Source organism: Myxocyprinus asiaticus, chromosome 28 (assembly GCF_019703515.2).
Source record: "Myxocyprinus asiaticus isolate MX2 ecotype Aquarium Trade chromosome 28, UBuf_Myxa_2, whole genome shotgun sequence".
Classification (NCBI taxonomy): domain Eukaryota; kingdom Metazoa; phylum Chordata; class Actinopteri; order Cypriniformes; family Catostomidae; genus Myxocyprinus; species Myxocyprinus asiaticus.
Window position 1 is genome coordinate 22,358,945 of NC_059371.1, and position 21,583 is coordinate 22,380,527.

At 39.4% G+C, this 21,583-nt stretch overlaps 1 protein-coding gene across 4 annotated transcripts in view; it reads left to right on the forward strand.

Moving 5' to 3' along the window:
• Nucleotides 1-10,537: 10,537 nt before the first annotated feature.
• Nucleotides 10,538-21,583, forward strand: part of LOC127418985 (agrin-like) — a 417,085-nt gene continuing 406,039 nt past the window's right edge. For all 4 annotated transcript variants that reach the window (XM_051659953.1, XM_051659954.1, XM_051659955.1 and 1 more), the window contains exons 1-2: nt 10,538-10,741; nt 11,962-12,223. In XM_051659953.1, the coding sequence (XP_051515913.1) occupies nt 10,538-10,741; nt 11,962-12,223 (466 nt within the window). The remainder of the gene's footprint in view (nt 10,742-11,961; nt 12,224-21,583) is intronic.

The window sequence follows — 21,583 nt, forward strand, 5'->3', positions numbered from 1 at the left end:
GTGAATGTGGCCAATTTTTAGAGGGTTTAAAGGCAGAAATGTAAACCTTATAATTTTATAAAAACTCTTACATTAATTCTTCTGTTAAAACTTGTGTAATATTTGAGCGGTAAAATTGTTTAAATTGTAATTTTTATGCCGTTACATCATCATGGCAACGAAGCTGTAAAATTGGATATAACTTTACACAGAAAAGGGCAGCAAGCAATTTTATCATACTAGCATGCATATTGCTTACGTCATGTGAATATACTTTTGAAATGGTGAGTGTTTTATTATTTACTGAATTGTGCCCTTTCACAAAAAAAGTGAGGTTTTTAAAGAAAAGAAAGGAAAAGTCAAAATCAATTTTTGTGGTAATCAGCATTATTCCACAAATGCTGTCAATTAAGATTAACTTGTATTGAACCTGGAATATTCCTTCAATGCTAATGGCAGATCCATCAGTTAAGTCAAACAAATAACACATTTGTTTGACTTAACTGTAATGGATCTGCCATAAGCATTCATATCTACTCAAAGGAGGTCTTTGTGGCCACAAAACAGAAAAAGGTGCAACAATTAAGGAATTAAAATAATCATGACCCCACAAATATTTATGCAAATAGGGTATTTCCATAATGGCATTGGCAATTGGCATTTGTCTCCGACTCTCAGCCAAACAAACAAATTACTGAGTGAACTTTCAAGATTATAAGATGTTTTTGGAATAAACATGCTGTTTTAATTTCTGAGATAGTAACTAGATCTCTAAAAATGGCAAGAAGATAAAGATACCTTAGAAGAATAATTCACTGCAATTTTCCAACACATTAGGGCCCAAATAATACATTTTCATATTTTTCTTCAAACATTGCTTTTATTTAAAATTTTTGTTTTGTTTCAATCACACACACACACACACACACACACACACACACACATTATATATATATATATCCATCTTTTTCACAGGCAGCATAATTACCCATTATGCTTAGTGGGTTCTTCCAATGCGGATGCAACAGGCTTCCGCTTCGCAACTTATTCCCATTACCAGCACTATAATATCACTAACAACAGTCAAAAACGAAAGAACAGTCTGTGTTTACTTAACGTAAATCACTTTCTCACTAATGTCTGCATATGGACTTTAGGTTTCGATGGCAATCCCGAATAGATGAGAACACAATCACACATATTTACATGGTAAAGTTACTGGGATCTAGCGCTCGCTGCACGCGCCCTGTATGTATGTGTGTGTGTGTGTGTGTGTGTGTGTGTGTGTGTGTGTGTGTGTGAAAGAGAGAGAGACACAGACATACAGCACGAAGAGAGAGAGAGAGAATCCATGAATATGATTCATGATTCAATTTTTTGTTGTGCACTTCAATATGAAAACAGCCAAATCCCGGACATTTAGGGAATCTAGAAATCCGACCGGATGCTTTATTAAGGTTCGAGAAAGAGGACATGAAAAGAGGGTGTATGGTCATCATAGGTTCCATTTAAAAATATTCTGATTTATGGCATTATTTCTACATTAACAAGTGCCACCTGCTCACACACTCTGCCGACAACAACTCTGTCTCTACCTCATTCACATACACTCACAGCACGACATTAGATATGAACCTTGTAAAGATGATTAATAAAACAAACAAGGAGCTTGGTTTAAATGTTTTTCATCTTTGTTATCTTCCAAAATGACGGACAGTATTTGGAATTATCTGTCAATGTTTTCTTTTTTTTCTTTCTTTTTTTTTTTTTTTTTTTTTAAGGCAAGTGACAGAGAATTAATTTAATGCAACCACAGCTTATTACATCAGGATTAACTCGAAATGTTTCAGCATTGGCAGCTTTTGTGGGGGCTTATTTTTGTTTCATTCATTTTCCAGTAGATTTTAAGCCACCTGTAGTTGTTATAACACCCTATAACAGCGCATATTCATCCAGAGCCTCCGCTGCTTTCAATCATCAGTAACATTAGTCTAGCTGATAACAACAACTAAGCGGAAGTGTGGAGTATCCGAGAGGAAGTCTCTCGCTGTAATGGTGCCGCCCATGGAGAAGTCAGAAAAAAGGTGGATATTTAATGGAAAATATTTTCCTCAAGGTCAGCTGCCATCACTGCTCCTCCCCCAGCCTCTCTAATGTTTGCATCAAAAACATTTTTAGGGTTAAACATTCAGCAAATTGAGGTCATGTGATAATGACCTCAAAATGTATAGTCTTTGAATTGTTTATTGTTGCATAATGTGAACCATTTCACATACAAATAAAAAAATAAAAAATACCAGGAAATATTCAGTAAGCAGTACGCTAGCACTTTTATATATATATATATATATATATATATATATATATATATATATATATATATATATATATATATATCCTTAGACTTGACTTGTTTTGTGTAGATTACAAAGGACAACATGGTCAGTCTGGTTCAAACTAAAGAACAAACTTTTGCAACACACAACACACCACAATGCATTCAGATGGTTGGCGTTTGTCCGTTTGTTTAGTGCACAGCAGACAACTAGAAAATACTGCATCTCTAGTTAAACAAATAAAACACTGAATGCAGAAATTTACTAGGGAAGGAAAATAATTGAGGATAGAGCTAAGGGAGGAATTCTTGCCAAGCAAACAAACTAACACCAGGTGTGAGAAACGGCCTCCTGTTTAGACTTGACACCTCAATACAGAACAACATCTGGCCATATGCTGCTATCACTGTCTGTTTGCCCCATTCCTTCTCTCTGTTTGGCTTGTGTTGCTTAGTGTGTGAGAGAAGAAGGATGCAATCAAACAGTCTCCTTCTCAACAATCTGCGGCTTCACTTATCACAATACAGCAGCCAGCTCTGGTCCCTGCTCCAGTTCCCAATTTTATATTGTGTCTGTAGCCTGGAGTGTTGCTTTTCTTCATGTTTTTGTGATTTGTTGAACTCCGATATCTGACCTGTCTTAGTCATTGTAATGCAGTCCAGGCCACCTGTGCTCAGTTTTGCACTGGCTGGGTATGACAGCATATTGCTGTGGCACAAATGTCACAGGTCTTCTTAGTGAGCAGTTGAGCTGGCAATATCACTGCGCTGGCAAAGGTTGAAGAATAAAGAATAAAGAATTGAAGAATAAAAATGAAATATAAGGATGCGATTTATTTTTTCATTAACTGAAAATTATGAAAGAGCTGTATTGCCAGTTGCACGCAAAGAGAGAGAGAGACAGAGCAGGTTAAAGGAATAGTTCACCCCAAAAATAAAAATGTCGTAATTTACTCACCCTCATGCCTTCCAAGATGTGTATGACTTTTTTCTTCTGCAGAACACAAACAAAGATTTTTAGAAGAATATCTAGCTCTGTAGGTCCATACAATGTAAGTGAATGGTGAACAAAACTTAAACACTGGAGTCATATGGTTTCTTTTATGCTTTATTTGTTTTTTGAAGCTTCAGAATTTTGGTCACCATTCACTTGCATTGTATGGACCTACAGAGCTGAGATATATTTCTAAACATCTTGATTTGTGGTCAGCAGAAGAAAGAAAATCATACACATCTGGGATGACATGAGGGTGAGTGAATGATGAAATGAGAATTTTCACTTTTGGGTGAACTATTTCTTTAAGAATCAAGAGACCATAGACTCATACCAACAATCTTTTTGCTCCTGAAAGACCGGGGCCAAACTCCAGGCATGAATTGTCGACAGTTGGTGCATGCAGGTCACCTACCCGTTTTACTGAGGCCAGAGCCAGCAGTAGTGCGGTCTTAACGGAGAGCATGCGCAAATCAAAAGAGTCCAAAGGCTCGAAGGGGGGGCACTGCTAGAGCTTTTAGGACTACAGTTAAGTCCCAAGTCGGGATTGTAGCCGGCTGAGGTGTGTTTAATCGCCTTGCTCCCTTAAGGAACTTTATGATTAAATCATGCTTGCCTAGAGAGGCACTGGCTTCATGTGCATGATACGCAGATATAGTTGCAACATACACTTTGAGCGTTGACAGTATGAGTCCTGCGTCTAATCGCTCTTGAAGAAATATTAGAATTTCATGTATGGGGCAGTTTACTGGGTCCTTGCCATGTAAGAGACACCAATCAGTGAACACTTTCCATTTTAGCACTTAAAGGCGTCTCGTGGACGGTGCTCTGTCCTGTAAAATGGTGTTCATGACTGAACACGTCAGTTCTGGCACATGTAGTGCGCCCCGTTCAGGGGCCACAAATGCAGGTTCCACAGCTGGGGCTGGGGATGCCAGATTGTGCCTTGCGCCTGAGAGGGGAGATCCCTCCTCCACGGTATTTCCCATGGCGAGCTGTACAGCATCTCCATCATTTCCGGAAACCATGGCTGGTTGGGCCATTTCGACGCAACTAATAGAACCGTTTCCTTGTCCTCTCGGACTTTGCATATGACAGAGTGAATCAGGCATACCGGGGGAAATGCATATTTGCCATTTGTGTGCCGTCCGAAGGGCAGGACTTTGAATTAATACGCTGTTCCCTCGAATGCGAATCTCAAAAACATCCTGTGATGCCATACAATTTGGATATGAAAGTATGCATCCTTCAGATCTATCGATGCAAACCAGTCGTGTGGGCGTACATGCGATAAGATCCGTTTCTGAGAAATCATTTTGAATGGGTGCTTTATAAATGCGCAATTTAAATGTCTCAGATCCAGGATTGGCCGAAGTCCACCGTCTTTCTATGGAACAAGAATATAACAGCTGTAAAACCCTTTTTGTACTTGACAATTTGGCACAATCTCTATTGTGATTTTCATGATGAGATTGTGTATTTCGGCTCGTAACACTGGTGCGTCTTCGGGTGAAACCGTGGAAGACAGAACATTATTGAAATGGGGTGGCCGGTGTGCAGATTGGATCGTTTAACCACGTTCGATCATTTTTTACACCCATTCTGAAATACCCGTTAGGGCTCGCCATGCGTCTGTGTAATGGGACAGAGGGAAATTTGGTTTGCTCACTGTATGATATGATGCAACGCTCTATAGGGAAGCGGTTGCGCATAATGTGTGTGCTTTGAAGAGGAAAAGGGCTCTTTTTTGAGAATGTGTGTGAGAATGAGTGCTGTATTCTTTTTTGCACTTATTGCATTTTTTATTGCAATTATTTGAGTGCAAGTCACAGAAACTGACAACCAGTACTGGGGAGATCGGGAACAATGTTTTGTGTCTCCAATCGAGCCTTTTTTGGAGCAGACCCGGAGGGAACTGCGGGCTCTGCTTTCCGCTTCAAAGGGTTGTGCCCGTCAGGAGCACTTTTGCTGTGTGTGCTGATACGCAGAGGCCGGCTGGAGACACTGGAGCATCCAAAAGAGTGGCTTTTTCCTTATCACTCATTTCTGTGAGGGTCAGCCATATATGTCGATCCAGAACTGCCAGGTTACCCATGGACTTGCTGATGGCCTTCGCAGTGAATTTTGTGGAATGCAGCGCTAAGTCTGTAGTGGTGCGGAGCTCTTTCACTGCCTCTGGATCGAAGCCGTGCTTGTCCATTTGCCTGAGGAGCTTGGCTTGAAATACCTGGAGCACCACGATTGCGTGGAGTGCTGATCCAGCTAGTCCTGCCGCTGAGTAAGCTTTTCCAGCCAGTGCGGACATTTGTCAACATGGTTTGGAAGGATGTATGGGGTGTGATTTCCATGCCCTGTTACTCTCTGGGCAGAGGTGTGCCGCTACCGCCTCCTCCACAGGGGGTAATTGGGCATAACCGTTTCCTTCCCCATGATCCACATTAAAGAGGATGGCATCACTGCGCAAGTACGCCAAGAAGGGTGCGCGTCAGGACTTAGATAGTTCATTATGAACTTCAGGGAAGAATTGGGTAGATTTGCGGAACGCTGCCGTTTGACGGCATCCGTATTGCAGGAACCATTCATCAAGGCGAGAGTGTTTAGGTTTCTCTTGGGGAGACCACTCAAGGTGAAGCTCTTCGACTGCCCTTGTGAGGACATGGAGCATCTCCCTGTCAGTGGCACGTGCACGTTCCTCTCCCTCGCTGGAGGGAGGGGCATCATCCACTGACCTCTCGCCTGATGCAGCGAGAAACATGACTTCGTCATTATCATCCCCAGCATCAGAACTGCTGTATGAGACGAGGCCGCCCGCTCTTTCAGAAGGTTTGAGATCATCTCGCACATAGTGTATCGGAAAACATGCGCTTCGGAGAGATTGATGGGCTCGCAGGGCTTGTGCCGCCATGAGGACCACCTCAAAGTCATCCTGCTCGACCTCGCAGCCTCGCAGTGCCTCCTTGTGTGAAACCTCGGGTATTACAGAAAAGGCGGGTGGGAGGGCGCCTTGGGCCTAATCGTCCCTTTGATCGAGGTTAATTCACGAGCGAAGCATCTTGAGACTCATGCCCTCCCAGTGAGGGCAGTCTTTCTCCATGAGAGCTGACTCTGCGTGGGCGCGGCCCAAACAGTAAACGCAGCTTTCGTGCTGATCTGACGGCGGGATGTGCCTCTCGCACAAGGAACACTTACAGAACGACATCTTTAAAAAGACGCGAACACGTAAGCAGCTCTTTTAGATATATAAATATATAAATTAATATATATTTATATTTATATCACACAATATACAATACACAATATACAACTGATTTGTAAGGATCACAAACCCTGGCGAAGTGCTGCGGGGAATCAGGATGCTGAGGCCTGTTCACCACCAAAGCGGCGAGTCAGTGTGATGTTCGCCAGAGCACTGCAGGGGAGCGGAAAGTCTTCCCACGAAGATTCCACCCGCTGACTCGTTTATATTGACAGCAAACATAGAGGGCTTCTTAGACAAGAGATGACCGCTGTCTTGAAGGAAGAAATTCTGAGGAAATAGTGCTTGTGCACCTGTTTTTATAGTGGACAGTTTCGCACCAATACAGGCACCATAGCCAATATTAGAATATTGGCGTTATTGTAGAGAGGTTTCAACTAGGTCGTGTAAGATGGCACTCCCTATATGCGTTACTACGCTATGTTGAGTATACTGAGTCATAAGGGAACACTACGTTCTGCACCTCTCACCAAGCTGATCATCACGGATAAACGGCGTGACGCCAAACTCCAATCGCGAGTATACAGCAGTCTACAGCCAGGAGAGAAAAATAATTTAGATTGAAAACAAGAATGCCCATAATAGGGATGTGTGTATGAGACTGAGAAAAACACAGACAAAAAGAGAGATAAAAACAGAAGATAAACAAACATGTTCAGTGTTAAGTGGCAGCACTTAGTAAACAAATTTCCAGTATCCAGGATGGTGGGTGTCAGTATAGAGTCCAAAAATACTAGAAGTGCAGTATAGAGTACATGTACTACTGGAACTGACGAGACGAGTAAGAGCCAGTAAAATCTAACTGAGTGCTCCTTTAAGATGGAGGAGTAATTTTACATTAAAAAACACACTTCAACTTTTTGTCATTTTTCTAATACTGTGAACTCAAGATGTAAAGAATGTACATTGACAGACTGTAACCACATAGAAATCTTCTCCAAAAACACAGCATACACATAGGTATGAAAGTAGAGCCCATAAAGCTTTTTAAAATACACAAACAAAACAAACAGACCACTGACAGCTTGAAGAAATGTATTCAAAACCAAAACACACAGCTCAGAACATCCAGATTGAACATGAAAAGTGCTGCTCATTTTATTCAAATATCTACATCACATGTTATTCAAAAATACCAAATAATGTGTGTGTGTGTGTGTGTGTGTGTGAGTGTGTGTGTGTGTGTGTGTGTGTGTGTGTGTGTGAGAGAGAGAGAGAGAGAGAGAGAGAGAGAGATAGAGAGAGGGAGAGGGAGAGAGAGGGAGTTTGTAATGTAACCAGTGATACACATGCACAGCATATCTATAAACATGCACATGTATAGACCGTAAATTCATAACTTTATGTCGTCTTTTGTTATTTTACCATCCTCACCTTTTTTAGACCATCTTTGTCTATTTGTACTTGCTTTTCCTTTAGCATGTTTTCTTGATTTCATACTCTTGACTACATCAGCACATCCTTACTTTAGCAATATTGTTGTCCTTTACAGTCATGCCAATAAAGCTTTGTTGACTCTGAGAAAGATATGGAGCCATACAGGCTTACTGAAAATGGGAAAATGCTTTCTATTGCAAAAACAAAGGCAAAGCAGAAGGCTCTATTGAAAATTCCAGTGTATGTGTGTATTTCATAAAGCACAAAAGACAGTTTAAATGAAGAGGATTGCATTGGATCCTTTGGTAATAAGGTGCATGCATTTCCAATAAACAATACTCCTGAACTCTTTACATCAGATAGTACAAACATACCTATATATGATTCATACTGCATCTTCAGCAACGAGCTTTTTATGCTTGTATTTTTACTTTTGAAACCTTTTGTGGTAAAATATTTTGATGTTGAAAGCTTTCAAGCTAAGATGGAGATGCTGATGGTTTATGTAATTTGAATTTCAGCAGTGGTGTCTGTGGCTTATTGTGCATACATCTACATCAATTCACAGGCTGGATTACTCTTTCCACATTCTGAATTGGAGCAATATACATCTGAAATGTTATCCTCCCACACTTGTGTTGTGCGTATTACAGGGGTGACATTTCTGAGTATGAGTGATATTTCTCAAATGAGGCTGACTCTAATGTGTGTTTTTTTTTTTTTCTGGGCTGTCTACATTATTTTACCTTTTAAAAAGAGAAAAAGGGGTGGGTGAGTGGGTGGGTTGGTAGGAAGAACTCTAGTCAATGCTGAATAGGTTATTAAGAATACGACATTTGTGTAATTGGCTGTGTAAAAGCTCATGGCTGCTCAAGGCATCAGACCCTGATCTCACTTTCTTTAAGATCTCTGTAGATAGATTCCAGGCCACACAACTGGTCAAACATAAAAGAGAATTGGTTAAACATCAGCTTAGAGCACCTTGTATCAACGCTTGTGAAGTTGAATGTTTTGGGTGTAATGAAATGTGTTAAAATTGTGTAATTGGATAAGTTATCTGACAGTTCATCTAAATTCTTGTTTAAGTACTTGGTCTTTATTTATAGAAATCCTGAGCTATATCAAATTCTTACGACAAGAAATAATGAAAGAAATTGTCACACATTACCAATAAAGGGGGCTTTTCCTCCAAAAAATAAATAAATAAATTAGCAATTTTTATGCTTATTTTTATGTTTTTTTTATTTTGTATTATTTAAGTATTTTAATCTATTCGTATAGTGTGAAGAATTAAGGGCCAGGACACAGTGCCATTAAAATTAGAGTATTTCTACAAATATATCAGTCCAACTACAGATTCCACGCCCTGTCATTTTCCAGGAATAGATGGACGGATTGTGAAATTACAGCTTTAGAAAGAGTGGAAATTTATGCACAGTCAGTTTAGAACTGGGAGAGACAATAAGAGTTTTATCGGTTGAGCATGTCAGAATGATGTTCAAATTAGGCAGTAACATCATCATTACTCATTTCCATCTTAAAGGGATAGTTCACCCCAAAATTAACATTCTCTCTTCATTTACTCACCTTCATGCCATCTCAGATGTGTATGGCTTTCTTTCTTCTTAAATAAGGACTTAAATATTGTTCTGTTTCTCAGCACATCTATCCTATCGCTTCTGCACACATGGATTAAACCACTGGAGTCGTATGGTTTACTTTTATGCTGCCTTTATGTGCTTTTTGGACCTTCAGAGTTCTGGTCCCCATTCACTAGCATTATATGGACCAACAGAGCTGAGATATTCTTCTAAAAATCTTCTTTAGTGTTCTGCAGAAAAAAAGAAAGTCATACACATCTGGGATGGCATGAGGGTAAGCAGGGGCGCTGTCAGAATTTTTGGGTCCCCTGATAACTAAAACGAATTTTTGGGTCCCCTGGGATGCATTCTTATTGCAACCCATGCAACATTTTTTTTTTCATTAAAAGCTATAATTAATAACATAACATAATGCTTTTATTTATTTGGTCTCACTTGACATTGCAGTCTAATTCTAATCTACAACATGTACTTATATGTAATTATTGTGTGGAGTTGCTTGTAATTACATAGTTATTACAGTACTTGCAAGGAGAGCCATATACTTGCAACGAGAGCCATATAATGCACAGACTCATTCCATTTTAAACTGTATCTAATTTTCATCCTTGGATGTTCTGTGTGCCTTACGTGTCTGAACTGGCGCAGTCTCTCCAAGGGGTGGCGTTTTACACCGGCTTCTCTCCTGCTCTTGAAATCACCCCCTTCTGTCGGTCTTATCGGCAATTCAGATTGCATGCAAATGCCCTGTGAAACGAGCGTCGGGGGGGTCTGGCTTGTGGCGGCTGTGGAGCATTCCTCACTCTATTCTTCTCTCAGTCTCAGCCGGCTGATGCGTGCCGCGAACACTCAGCGCAGATATGCCCGCATATCCCGGTGAAGTTTGACGAACACACAGAGCATCGCGCAGTAGGATTATTCTTTACATCAAACTTGCTGCAGAACTTACCTTGCTTTAGAGATCGTAACTTTATCTTTTATCCGTTTTGTTGACCATGGGCTCTCTCCGTAGAAAAGCGTTTTATTGGCCCGTTTGGCCATTAGTTGTTGTTGTTTTTGCGCTTTTGAATGCGCGTTGTCATGGAAGTTGTTCGGAGAAGGAGCTGGAGAAAAGAGAAGAACAGGCGAACGTAGTGTTAACCGGGACTGTAGAGGAGATCTTGAACATGGATCCTGTGCACAACACTTACTCCTGCAAGGTAAGACTTTGACATAGAGCCACTGTTCACATGCATCAAACTGAAAGTAACATGGTAAACATCAACATCCCTCAGCATAACAAATTTTAGCTTGTTATTCAATAACTGTGCTCAGTTTGTGACCCTGCCTTATAAATGTACTAGTTACCTGTTAGACAGAGAAAAGCCACCTTTCCAACATTTAAATGTTATTTGTTCGAAACTTACCATTGCATAATTTTAACTAACTGCATATTGCCTATGTTGCCCAAAAAATAGTATCTATGTAGGCAGCTCTCTAGGTTTGAGCCTAATTTTAATTACTAATGCACTGCACCGCTCAGATTTCCAAATGAAATGACAGAATTGTAGTAAATTAAACTACTGTCAGGATATGTGATGACCTGGTCCTAATAGGTTTTTCTTGGTTGTGGACATTCAGTTTGGCTACTTAATTAAAAATGTCAGCCTGCACAGTCCTGCTTTGATCCACCTGAAATGTGATCTTTCATACATTTGGAACCTGAACCTGTGCAGTCACTTGATGTCCTTTCAAGCTCTATTAGTGCTTCAGGTTCAGTTATCTTCAATTATCACACAATTATCATGTCATCATAGAATGTGGTTATGCATATCAAAGTCTTGGAGAAACTAAAAACTTGGACATAAAAACAGCATAATAAATGTATAATATTAGCAGCACAAGAAGAACAATGGTCTGAAATTGTGGCAATTCCTGCTGTCATAATTCCCAAGTCCCCCTTCTTCTTTAATGACAGCATACACATTCTGCAAGTTTGTGCAAAACCAACGATCCACGTTATTCCAGCATGATTTGAGAATGTTCCAAAATTTGTGCTTCCATGGAAATATGACCTTTTGTACAAAGAGTTAACACGGTCAGTGCCACAAATTTGCTTACATTTGATTAGTGACCTAGAAAGAGTGCAGAATCGTAAATATTTCTTATTCCTTCTATGTCGTAAATTTTCCTTGTTTACAATTTTTCCAAATCCTAAAACCTAGTTTATTTATAGTTTTAAATGACAAACAAATCCCAAGACACTTGTGATTATGAAACAGAAACACATAATAAGTTGAGTGCAAACTGAAATTTCTATTGCAGCCAGAGGTGGGTGGCTGCTCTGGAATGTTTAATAGATTGATCTTCATCTGCACAAAATGGTATTTTTCTAATATCAAGCTGGCCTCCTTGTCCCCTGTCCCTTCCTTGTCTGCAGGTAAGGGTATGGCGCTACCTGAAAGGCAAGACAATGGTGAACGGAGAGGTGCTGCTGGACGGAGGGAACAAGGTGATGATCGGTGGCTTCGGGGACCCCCACATTTGCGACAATCAGGTAGCCACCGGAGATACGCGAATTTTCTTTGTTAACCTGACCCCTGAGTACATGTGGCCGAGTCACAAGAACGAACTGATGCTCAACTCAAGCCTGATGAGGATTACACTCCGCAACCTGGAGGAGGTAGAGCATTGTGTGGAAGGTAAGAAGCATTCTCCTTAATCAGCGTAAATGCATAACTCACGTCTGCTGACTGAGATTAATCGCCGGCTGTGTTGAGATTTGAGGGTTAGGAAGCTCCCCTGGATCTGACCGCAGTTCTGATTGCAAAAGCAGGTTCTGTTTTCAGCTATGCTGCTATATGTCTAACTTACATCTTAATTCAACCTAATGAAGCAGCTCACATTCTATGTCTGTAACATTTACATTTATGCATTTTATCCAAAGAGATCACCTTGTTGTTGCTAGTGGCATGCTGTACCATCTACTATCTGTCCCAATTATTAGATCTGCTGTTGTTACCTCAGTGTTCCTCAGAAGTCATTAATGAAGAATTATGACTGTATAATCCCTTTATATTAACCCAGCAGTTGTAGCTTCTGAAATACTTTCCAAATGCAACTTTTATGTGCTGGCAATGCTTATTGCATTTTTTGGGCCCCACGGCCTTAAAAGCAAAGCATATCATGTGCGCTGTCACTTCAACTTGAATCAACTTTTGGCATTCAATGCTCTCAAAGGAAGGTGTGTCTGCTCACTGACTGAGAACCTCCATGGCCTCAGACTAACCTGAGTGAAAGTCCAAACCTCTACCACCTTGAGGGTAATCTTTTATAGAATTAGAGTGGAGATACTAAAAACTAACAGTATTCACAGTTTATTCCCAAAGCCAGAATGTCAGAGGAAAGTTTGGCTCGGCAGTAAATGACATCAAGAGCAGAAGGAAATGCACTTCAAGAGCAAATGAATGAATAAGACCTGTCTGTGGTCCAACATTTTGTGACTTTTCAAAGTACTTTTTGCTTTATTAATGAAAAGAGTAAGTGTTCTGTCAATGCTGCTGGATGAAAGACAGCGGTCATCCTTCCATTATAATAGCTGTGTCTATGAGCTCTTTGTCCATTTTGCATATTGGCAGAGCTTCCAGTTTAGTTTCCATTAGTGCTCTACAATGCTGGCAACCATAATCAATGAAAATTCTCTCATCATTTACTCACCCTCATGCCATCACAGATGTGTATGACTTTCTTTCTTCTACAGAACACAAACAAATAATTTTAGAAGAGTATTTTAGCTCTGTAGGTCCATACAATGCAAGTGAATGGTGACCAGAACTTTGAAGCTCCAAAAAGCACATAAAGGCAGCATAAAAATATCTCATACTTTTTTTCCTGAAGTGATCCAATCGGTTTTGGGTGAGAACAGACCAAAATATAACTCCTGTTTTTTTCCTATAAATTGTGACATCAGCAGTCTCCCTGCCGATCATGATTTTAAGCTCGATTACGCTTCCTAGAGGCATCTAGCAATCTGCACATGCGTCAAGCACTAGGAAGTGTAATCGAGCTTGAAACCACGATAATGCATAGAGACTGCAAAGGCAAGCTGTACAGTGAAGGAGTTACATTTTTGTCTGTTCGCACCCAAAACCTATTGGATCTCTTCAGAAGACTTTGATTAAACCACAGGAGTCGTATGGATTACTTTTATGTAGCCTTTATGTGCTTTTTCGAGCTTCAAAGTTTTGGTCACCACTTACTTGCATTATATGTACCTACAGAACTGAGATATATTTCTAAAAATCTTCGTGTTCGGCAGAAGAAAGAAAGTCATACACCTCTGGAATGGGATGAGGGTAAGTAGATGATGAGAGAATTTTCATTTTTGGGTGAACTATCCCTTAAGGTCACCGAACACTCTCGATTACTTCTATTCAACCAAAATCCAAACTAAAAACCAGTTAAGAATATAATCACATATAAAGTCCAATTCACATGAAAGAGAAAAACGGTATGCTAAACATAAAGAATCACAATAATAATCGTATCACCAGATCCCTGCTGTGTCCAAACCCTAGAAAATGCACACTTGCCTGGAATACATCAGAGCACTTAAAGCTAACAACCCTTTCAAATACTCTGAGCTAATTGATCCTGTCAATATCTGCACCCTTTCAGCTTGACAACTAAGTTGGTTAACTGTTTGAATCAAGAATCAAGTAACAGAATCAAGCTAAAAAATTAACAATCTTCTCATTTTCCTTCAGGGCATGGAACAATCATCTGTTAACCTTTCCTCCTGACAGTACTCTTCTTTTAAGAGCAAAGCTTTTTGGCACAGCCTACTACAGAGAAGAGACTGCCTTTTTTGTAGGCTGCTAAAATCTTAAAAGGTTTGATGAGGGTGCAGTTTAGTAGAGGGTCGCAATTTTCAACTGCAGATAGAGGGGCTGCGTTAGGCCACTGAAAATAAATGCTGGTCGGGGAGATGAGAGACCATGTGTTTCATTTAACAAATATGATTCTTTTTATGTTGTAATGGGATTTAATCTCTTTTTAAACACAAGCTGTTCAAGTGTATGCTGCAAATAGCAAACAGCTGTGCTTAAAATAGTCAACGAGTTTGTTAAACACACAGCGTATGAATTCTAATACTGAAATTGTCAAGTCTGTAAACACAGAGAATGTCTGCACCAAAACATTCAGTAACTGCGGTTTTGACCTTGGTTTTGACATGGTGAGACAAGTACATTATAAACTTGGCCTTGAATAAAAAGTGCTGCCCTGAAGGCTGAATGACTTGGAATGGAGCCTAATGGTGTTTATTTTGTGCGGGCTAAACTTATTTAAGAATTTGGTGTTATCCATCAATTATTTAATTAAGCATGACTCTTCAGTGAATTGTTTATTATTTTCCCTCTTTGTCACTGTTTAGTCTCCACATTTTTGACCTACAGCATAAATGATTAAGAAAGTGTGTGTGGGGTGGAGAGAACACGACTGTACCTGTCAGCCTGCCAAGTGTATCCTCTCCTCTCTCCTCACCTCTGACAGGTTAGATAGCACTGAGAAATAAAGAGATTCAAAGATGACGTCCAAGCCAAAGTTTTCTTAAAGAAACAAAAAATGCTGTGTTTTTAATGACAAGATTGGGAGGAGAAAGGTGATAACAAGAGAAGGAGAAATTCTCAATACAAGTGTGGACTGGAATGCTGTGGAGCAAAGCTTAGAGGAGAGGCTTAGAGGCATCGAGTTCTCATTCCCGCCCAGTTTACTTCTCACTGACAAAGACCATTTGGGTTCTTACAGGAAAACTCTTTGGAGAATGCGATCATTAATTAAAAATAAATAGCCCTATTTGCTTATTCACACATTCAGTAAAGACGCAATGTTCTTTAAAGCTGAAATGTGTAATGTCTGCGTCACCAAATGGAATTGCTAAAGTAATCAATGTTTTCAGCCTATTCTCATGAACATTTTGTGACCATGGAAACATTTTGCCAAACAAAATCATGTGCTCCATTACAAGTTTCCCTGCAGTTTCCCAGCAAAATGTCCAATGAGGGGCGCCAAAAATGAGTAAAATTTATTATATGGTGAATATTAGATGGAGGGTTTAATGAGTAAAATGTACCTCCTTAACCTAAAACTTTAACCTAAACCTAACCTAAATAGTGTTCTAAAAGCAAATGATAGGTGAACAAAACAGACATCCTTACCCTAAATCAACACCTAAACCTAATCTATAGTGTCCTAAAAGCAAATGCGACAAGAAAAGCACATTTTATGAAGCAACTACGTAATTTCATGTAATTTTGATGACACTTTCATCTCACATGTCAGCTTGCGTGCTTAGCTGGGCTCAACTGTGGTTTTTTGAGTACAATGTCCAACACTCTCATGCCTCTAGTGTTAATTTTACCAGGAAACTGCGGCGAAGTGTAGAATGCGGCACGTAAAAGTTAGTTTGCAAAAATGTAGGCTTTGAGAATAGGTTGATTGTTTTCCAAAATATTTCGTGAACAAATCGAACAAACAGATAGTCCCAAACTCATGCAATTAGTTGAACCTTTGTTGCTGTCTAGTACTGGATGGTATGCTCATACAAACAGAGCAATGTTTTGATAGCGCCACAGAGCGACAGTGTTTACACCTTCAGACAAGTCAAACTACAGATGGCTTGCAGCAGTGTTTTTTCTCACAACTGTCAATGGTTTATTTGTATTTCAAAGGCATAATAGATAAGTTTGAGACTTTGGCATTGCTTGTTAAATCAGATGTTCTCCTTTCTGACATGTGTAGACTTGTCGCTGTAACAGGGTAAAGGATGGGCAAGGAGGAGGCGGGAACTGGCTGAACGGTAAACGTAACTTTTAATGTCATAAATGAACTTAAACAATGAACTTAAACAAACATAAACACACACAGCGTGGTCACATGTGTCTCTCTCTTTCTCGAACTGGCATCTCCGGCTTCCCTTTATCTCTCTCTCCCGCTGATTAATTGACTCAGCGCCGGCCGTGCACCCACACGGCCCGACCACGCCCTCCTTCTCGTCACAGTCGCTTTCAGTGTTTCTCTGACTGTTTGCTTATATGGATGCTAATACATTAAATGGCATGGGGGACAATAGTGGAACCTTGTGCTGTGCAGTAAGGTAATAATTTAAATGCAGATGGACCAGTTTTAAATCGTTGTGACAAACAAAGAAGGTATTGCTGATCCTCTGAATGGGATGAATGAGGTCAGACTAGCTATGAGACACGGCTGAAGAACAGCTGAAATGCAAAAGAGGATGGAGAGAAAAAATATGGCATGGATTCTTGTGTTAAGTAAAGCTGCTCCGTTTTTTATTTATTTTTTTTTTTTTTGTAATTACTGATCTCCTGGGATTTTCATATGCAAACAGTCTCTAGAGTTTACGCAGAATGGTGCCAAAAAAAAAAAAAACATCCAGTGAGTGGCAGTTCTACAGACAGAAATGTGTTGTTGATGAGAGAGGTCAACTGAGAATTGGCAGATGGGTTCAAGCTGACAGAAAGGCTACAGTAACTCGGATAACCCCTCTGTACAATTGTAACGAGCAGAATAGCATCTCAGAATGCACAGCACATCAAACCTTGAGGTGGATGGGCTTCTACAACAGTAGAAGTCCATGTCGGATTCCTCTTCTGTCAGCCAAGAACCAAAAGCTGAGGCACCAGTGGGCACAAGCTCACCAAAACTGGACAGTTAAAGACTGGAAAAACATAGCCTGGTCTGATGAATCTCTATTTCTGCTGCAGATGGTAGGCCCACTGCAGCTTAAATGAAAGGACAATGCATAGAGTACCTCCACACTGTCAATGGCAACGTCCAGTGGAGCGCTAAGAGCATCACTTTCCTGCAGGACAAAAATGGCCATGGTGGTCTGTTCAATTTCTCTCCCCGCTTCATCCCTCTGACCAGCCTAAATACATACAAGAACAGAGAGTGATTGAGGGAGTGTGGAAGGAAAAGAGCACCTGAGTATGCCCAGAGCTGCCAGAGTCCCTCAAGGGCTACACAATGTAAGACTGTATGAGAAAAATTTTAATTATTGATGCCAGCTATAGTTACGATATGACTCTGCTTTTACCTCTTCTTCTTGAAACAGCACTGGCCATAGATCTTGCAGTACCTCCAAATTAGGTTGTTTTTCCACAACTTCTTGTCTACGCAAGGCAAATGTCTTTGCCATTTTTTCTCTGATAGTCCCTGCATTGTTCCTTTCCTTCAACTCCTTTAAAAAGTGTCAGTTGCTCAATTTCAAGATTCTCTGCTGTCTTTCCAGCTGGAAGGGATGGCATATGGTTGGCCTCACCACGTAACCTAATTTTTTGGATTCAATATTTCTCAAAATGCATAAAACACAGTGAATGCCAGACGAACTCAAATTATATTTGCAATAATTAAATAATATAACTTTCCTTACATTATCAACTTAATGTGACCAGATGTAGAGATTATTTTAACCGCTACTGCAGTCCTGGTTGGTCTTCTAATCTAATCTTTGAATTATAAATAAATTCACCGTTAAGTACTTTCACCATCATTTACTGAACATGAGCTCTGTCAAGTAAGTGAGTGTGTGTTTAAGAAACACAGACAGCTGTGGTGTTGCTTTGACTTCTCTGACAAGTCTTCAATCAAATGACGTATTTTAAAAAAACAAAACAAAACAACAGCTAGTCATAATAATTTCATGTAAACATGTGGAAACAGAGTTAACAATACACTCAAATGTATTTTTATTATTACTTACCGATTTTGTGGATTTATCACGCACTGTCCTTGTGCGATTAAACAAGATGGCGGACAACAGGAAGCTCAATGTATGGTGACGTCCGTAGTCACGTTGCTTAAAGGGGAATGCAATATTTATAATTTGATTTAAAGCAATTTATTTACATTACACTAACAAGACTTACTAACTTACTAACACAAATGGCAAGACAGAAAAATTAAATGCATTAGGTCAGATTAAGTATAAACAGTTATTTAGAGTAATGACAAGCCATATGCACTTTTTTCAGTGCACAATCGAAGTGAACGGGGCCAGTCCATAAACTTAAAAAATATGCACTGTTGCAAAAGTATAGTCACAAGACAATAATATTATACATGTTAACATTTTTTACTGGCGGATTTACTGGTGTTACATTGTTTGCCAGATTACAGGGTATACCTGCGATGCATCATCATGACAAAAAAGTGAATATTGGTAATATTGGATATAACTTTACACATTAAAGGTTAGTAAGTGATTTTATCACTCTAAAATCATGTTAACACTTATAATCAGGGCTTGACATTAACTTTTTGGCTCATTCACTGTGGCTAGTGGTGTTTCAAAGTCACTAGCCAGTGTAGCCACTTAGCATTTTCACTAGCCAAAATCACTCACCCCACAAAAACTGATAAAGGTAACTGGAGAATTTAACAGCATGCATTTGTTTGGACATTTTTATTTGCACGGGAATGATATTAGTTTAGCAAGACAGAAGCCTATTGATTTAAAGGAGACCTATTATGCCCCTTTTTACAAGATGTAATATAAGTCTGAGGTGTCCCCAGAATGTGTCTGTGAAGTTTCTGCTCAAAATACCCCACGGATCATTTATTATACCATGTTGTAAATGCCTCTTTTTGGGTGGAATCAAAAACACGCTGTTTTCGTGTGTGTCTCTTTAAATGCAAATGAGCTGCTGCTCCCTGCCCCCTTTCCGGAAGAGGGCTGTGCCTTTACAGCTCGTGCTTCGGATACTATAGCAACAACAAATCAGAACCAATATGACTGACACCGTAAATACCGGAGTTCAGCCATATATGTATGAGCAACCGTAAACGACGCAAAACATAGGCATTTTGAGTTTGTGATAGTGCTTCTTATGTAGAAAATCTCTTCCCTGCCTAGCAACGCAGTGACGTGACGTCATGTGCAAACAAGCTATAACGACATAGCTCTGGTCTCTGTGAATACAATGGTAACTTTAGCTGCATTAACTGTGGTATCAGCTAACAAGCACATTCAGAAAGGCGATTTGAAAACATTCACAAAATATAAAGTGTAATACTTACATCTTCAGGATATAAAGTTGGAACACGAACAGTTGATAGTGATCCATGCTTGAGAGTCAAATTTTTGGAAAATCCTGCTTTATATTAACCCTCATTCACAAAGCAGTCCGGTGTAAAATGATTTGCACAAACATACACAAATTTTGGTATGTTTTGGGGCATATTTTCTTCAAAAACAAAACTTGTCCACTGCGTCTTCAGTGCATGCCGGGAGTACATGAAGACACTTATGTTCACTTTTACAGCCAACAACAGAACACTTATGACGCTTACGAAGTTGAGACATTATTCTGCTCACTGTAGCTGCTCCAGCGTGGAAAGAAATGGCGGACTGTGTGTCGATCACTCAGGGGAGGATCTATGATAATAGGGTGGAGTCCGTCACCAGTCGTGGGCGTAGCTTGCTCTAAAGTGACGTCACTTTAGAGCGGATACGAAAACCAGTCATTCTGAGACACTGTTTTTGATTAATAGAAATATAAGAAAGAGGAGTGGGTGGACTTTTAACATTGTAGTGTGGTTGTGCCGACTCATTAAATTACTCAAATGCTGACTCACATTTATGTTCAAACACCATGTAAAAGTGAATTTTGCATATTAGGTCCCCTTTAAGTAACCTTTAGAATATCTGAAGTCAAACATGGCCAGTCAGAACAGGAGTAGGATTGAACAGGAGGAAAAAATTGTCAGTGATTTGTCCATAATTCATAGAAGTCCAGACTTTATACTCCTTCATTCAAAATTGTACAGGACTTGCCCTTAAAAAAGTTTACTATTATTCTTCTATTGTTTAACTGTGGCTTTTGTAATAATAAGGCCATAATCACATGTAAGACCATTGATGGCTCCTCATAATGGTTAGGTCAGTGTAGATAGTCTTTCTAAAAAATAAACAATAGTATTTGTTATGAAAAAGCACATTTAGAAACTTTAACTACAATTTTCACAGTTGTAATAAAAAAGTCTAATAGATATAATAATAATGGTAACATTTCAGTCATAATACCAGTTAGTGTTACTACAGTAGAAAACGTCATAGATTTTAGTTAGGGTGATGATGTGTAAATTGAAAAGTCTTATAATTTATGTTAGTACATGCCACAGTCTTTTTTCCTCGTCAGTGCTGTTTATAATGATGAGGCTGTCTAGCCATTTGAGATGTTTGACTTTATTCAAAACTAGGGATGGGCATTCATCAATAATTTGGTATTCGAATATTTAAGCTCATAAAAAACGATTACTCGAATATTCTATTATTTAAATGAAGATAATTAATGAGAAAGAGACATTGTAAAATAATTGTTTTAGTCATAAAGGTTGCATCACCATTTAAAAAAAACAAGCTTCTAATTACATCCAAAACAAGCTTATATTATGTCCTGTGTTTTTTTTTAAACATTTAAACAAGCAATGCATGAAAACAAATAAGTACAGAATGAAAGCATTTAAGCTCATGCAAAGTAGACTAATAAAGTAGACTGATGCAATTAACGTACAGGACGAATATAAACACTCGATCATATAATATTTATGTTTATATTGTATCTCATGTCATGTTTTTGTTGAGAAAACAAGCATATCCACATGCTCAGTAAACTATACTCATTTATACACACCAGTTTAATTGATGGAATGTCCCTCTGCTAGCAAAGTCTTTCTCGGATGCCATGTTTGTTGTTTACAGAAGCATTATGTTGCAACAGGGATGCTGCTTTCTGTCAAGCTGTACATATACGGGAGTAAAGAGTACACTGCTTATCCAGTACATTTAAAAAGGAACCCAGCGTTCTCACAGTAAGTCATATTCTGGCAATAACCCACTTTTTGGTGTCCATCTAAACATACTGACAGAACGGTTTCAAATGTGATCAACTTGTGTCCACATTCAACAGCGCCACCGAGTGCATTCTGTTATAACTGTGAGTTTCAGTTTGTGTGTTCAGGATTTAACATGCATCTCACTG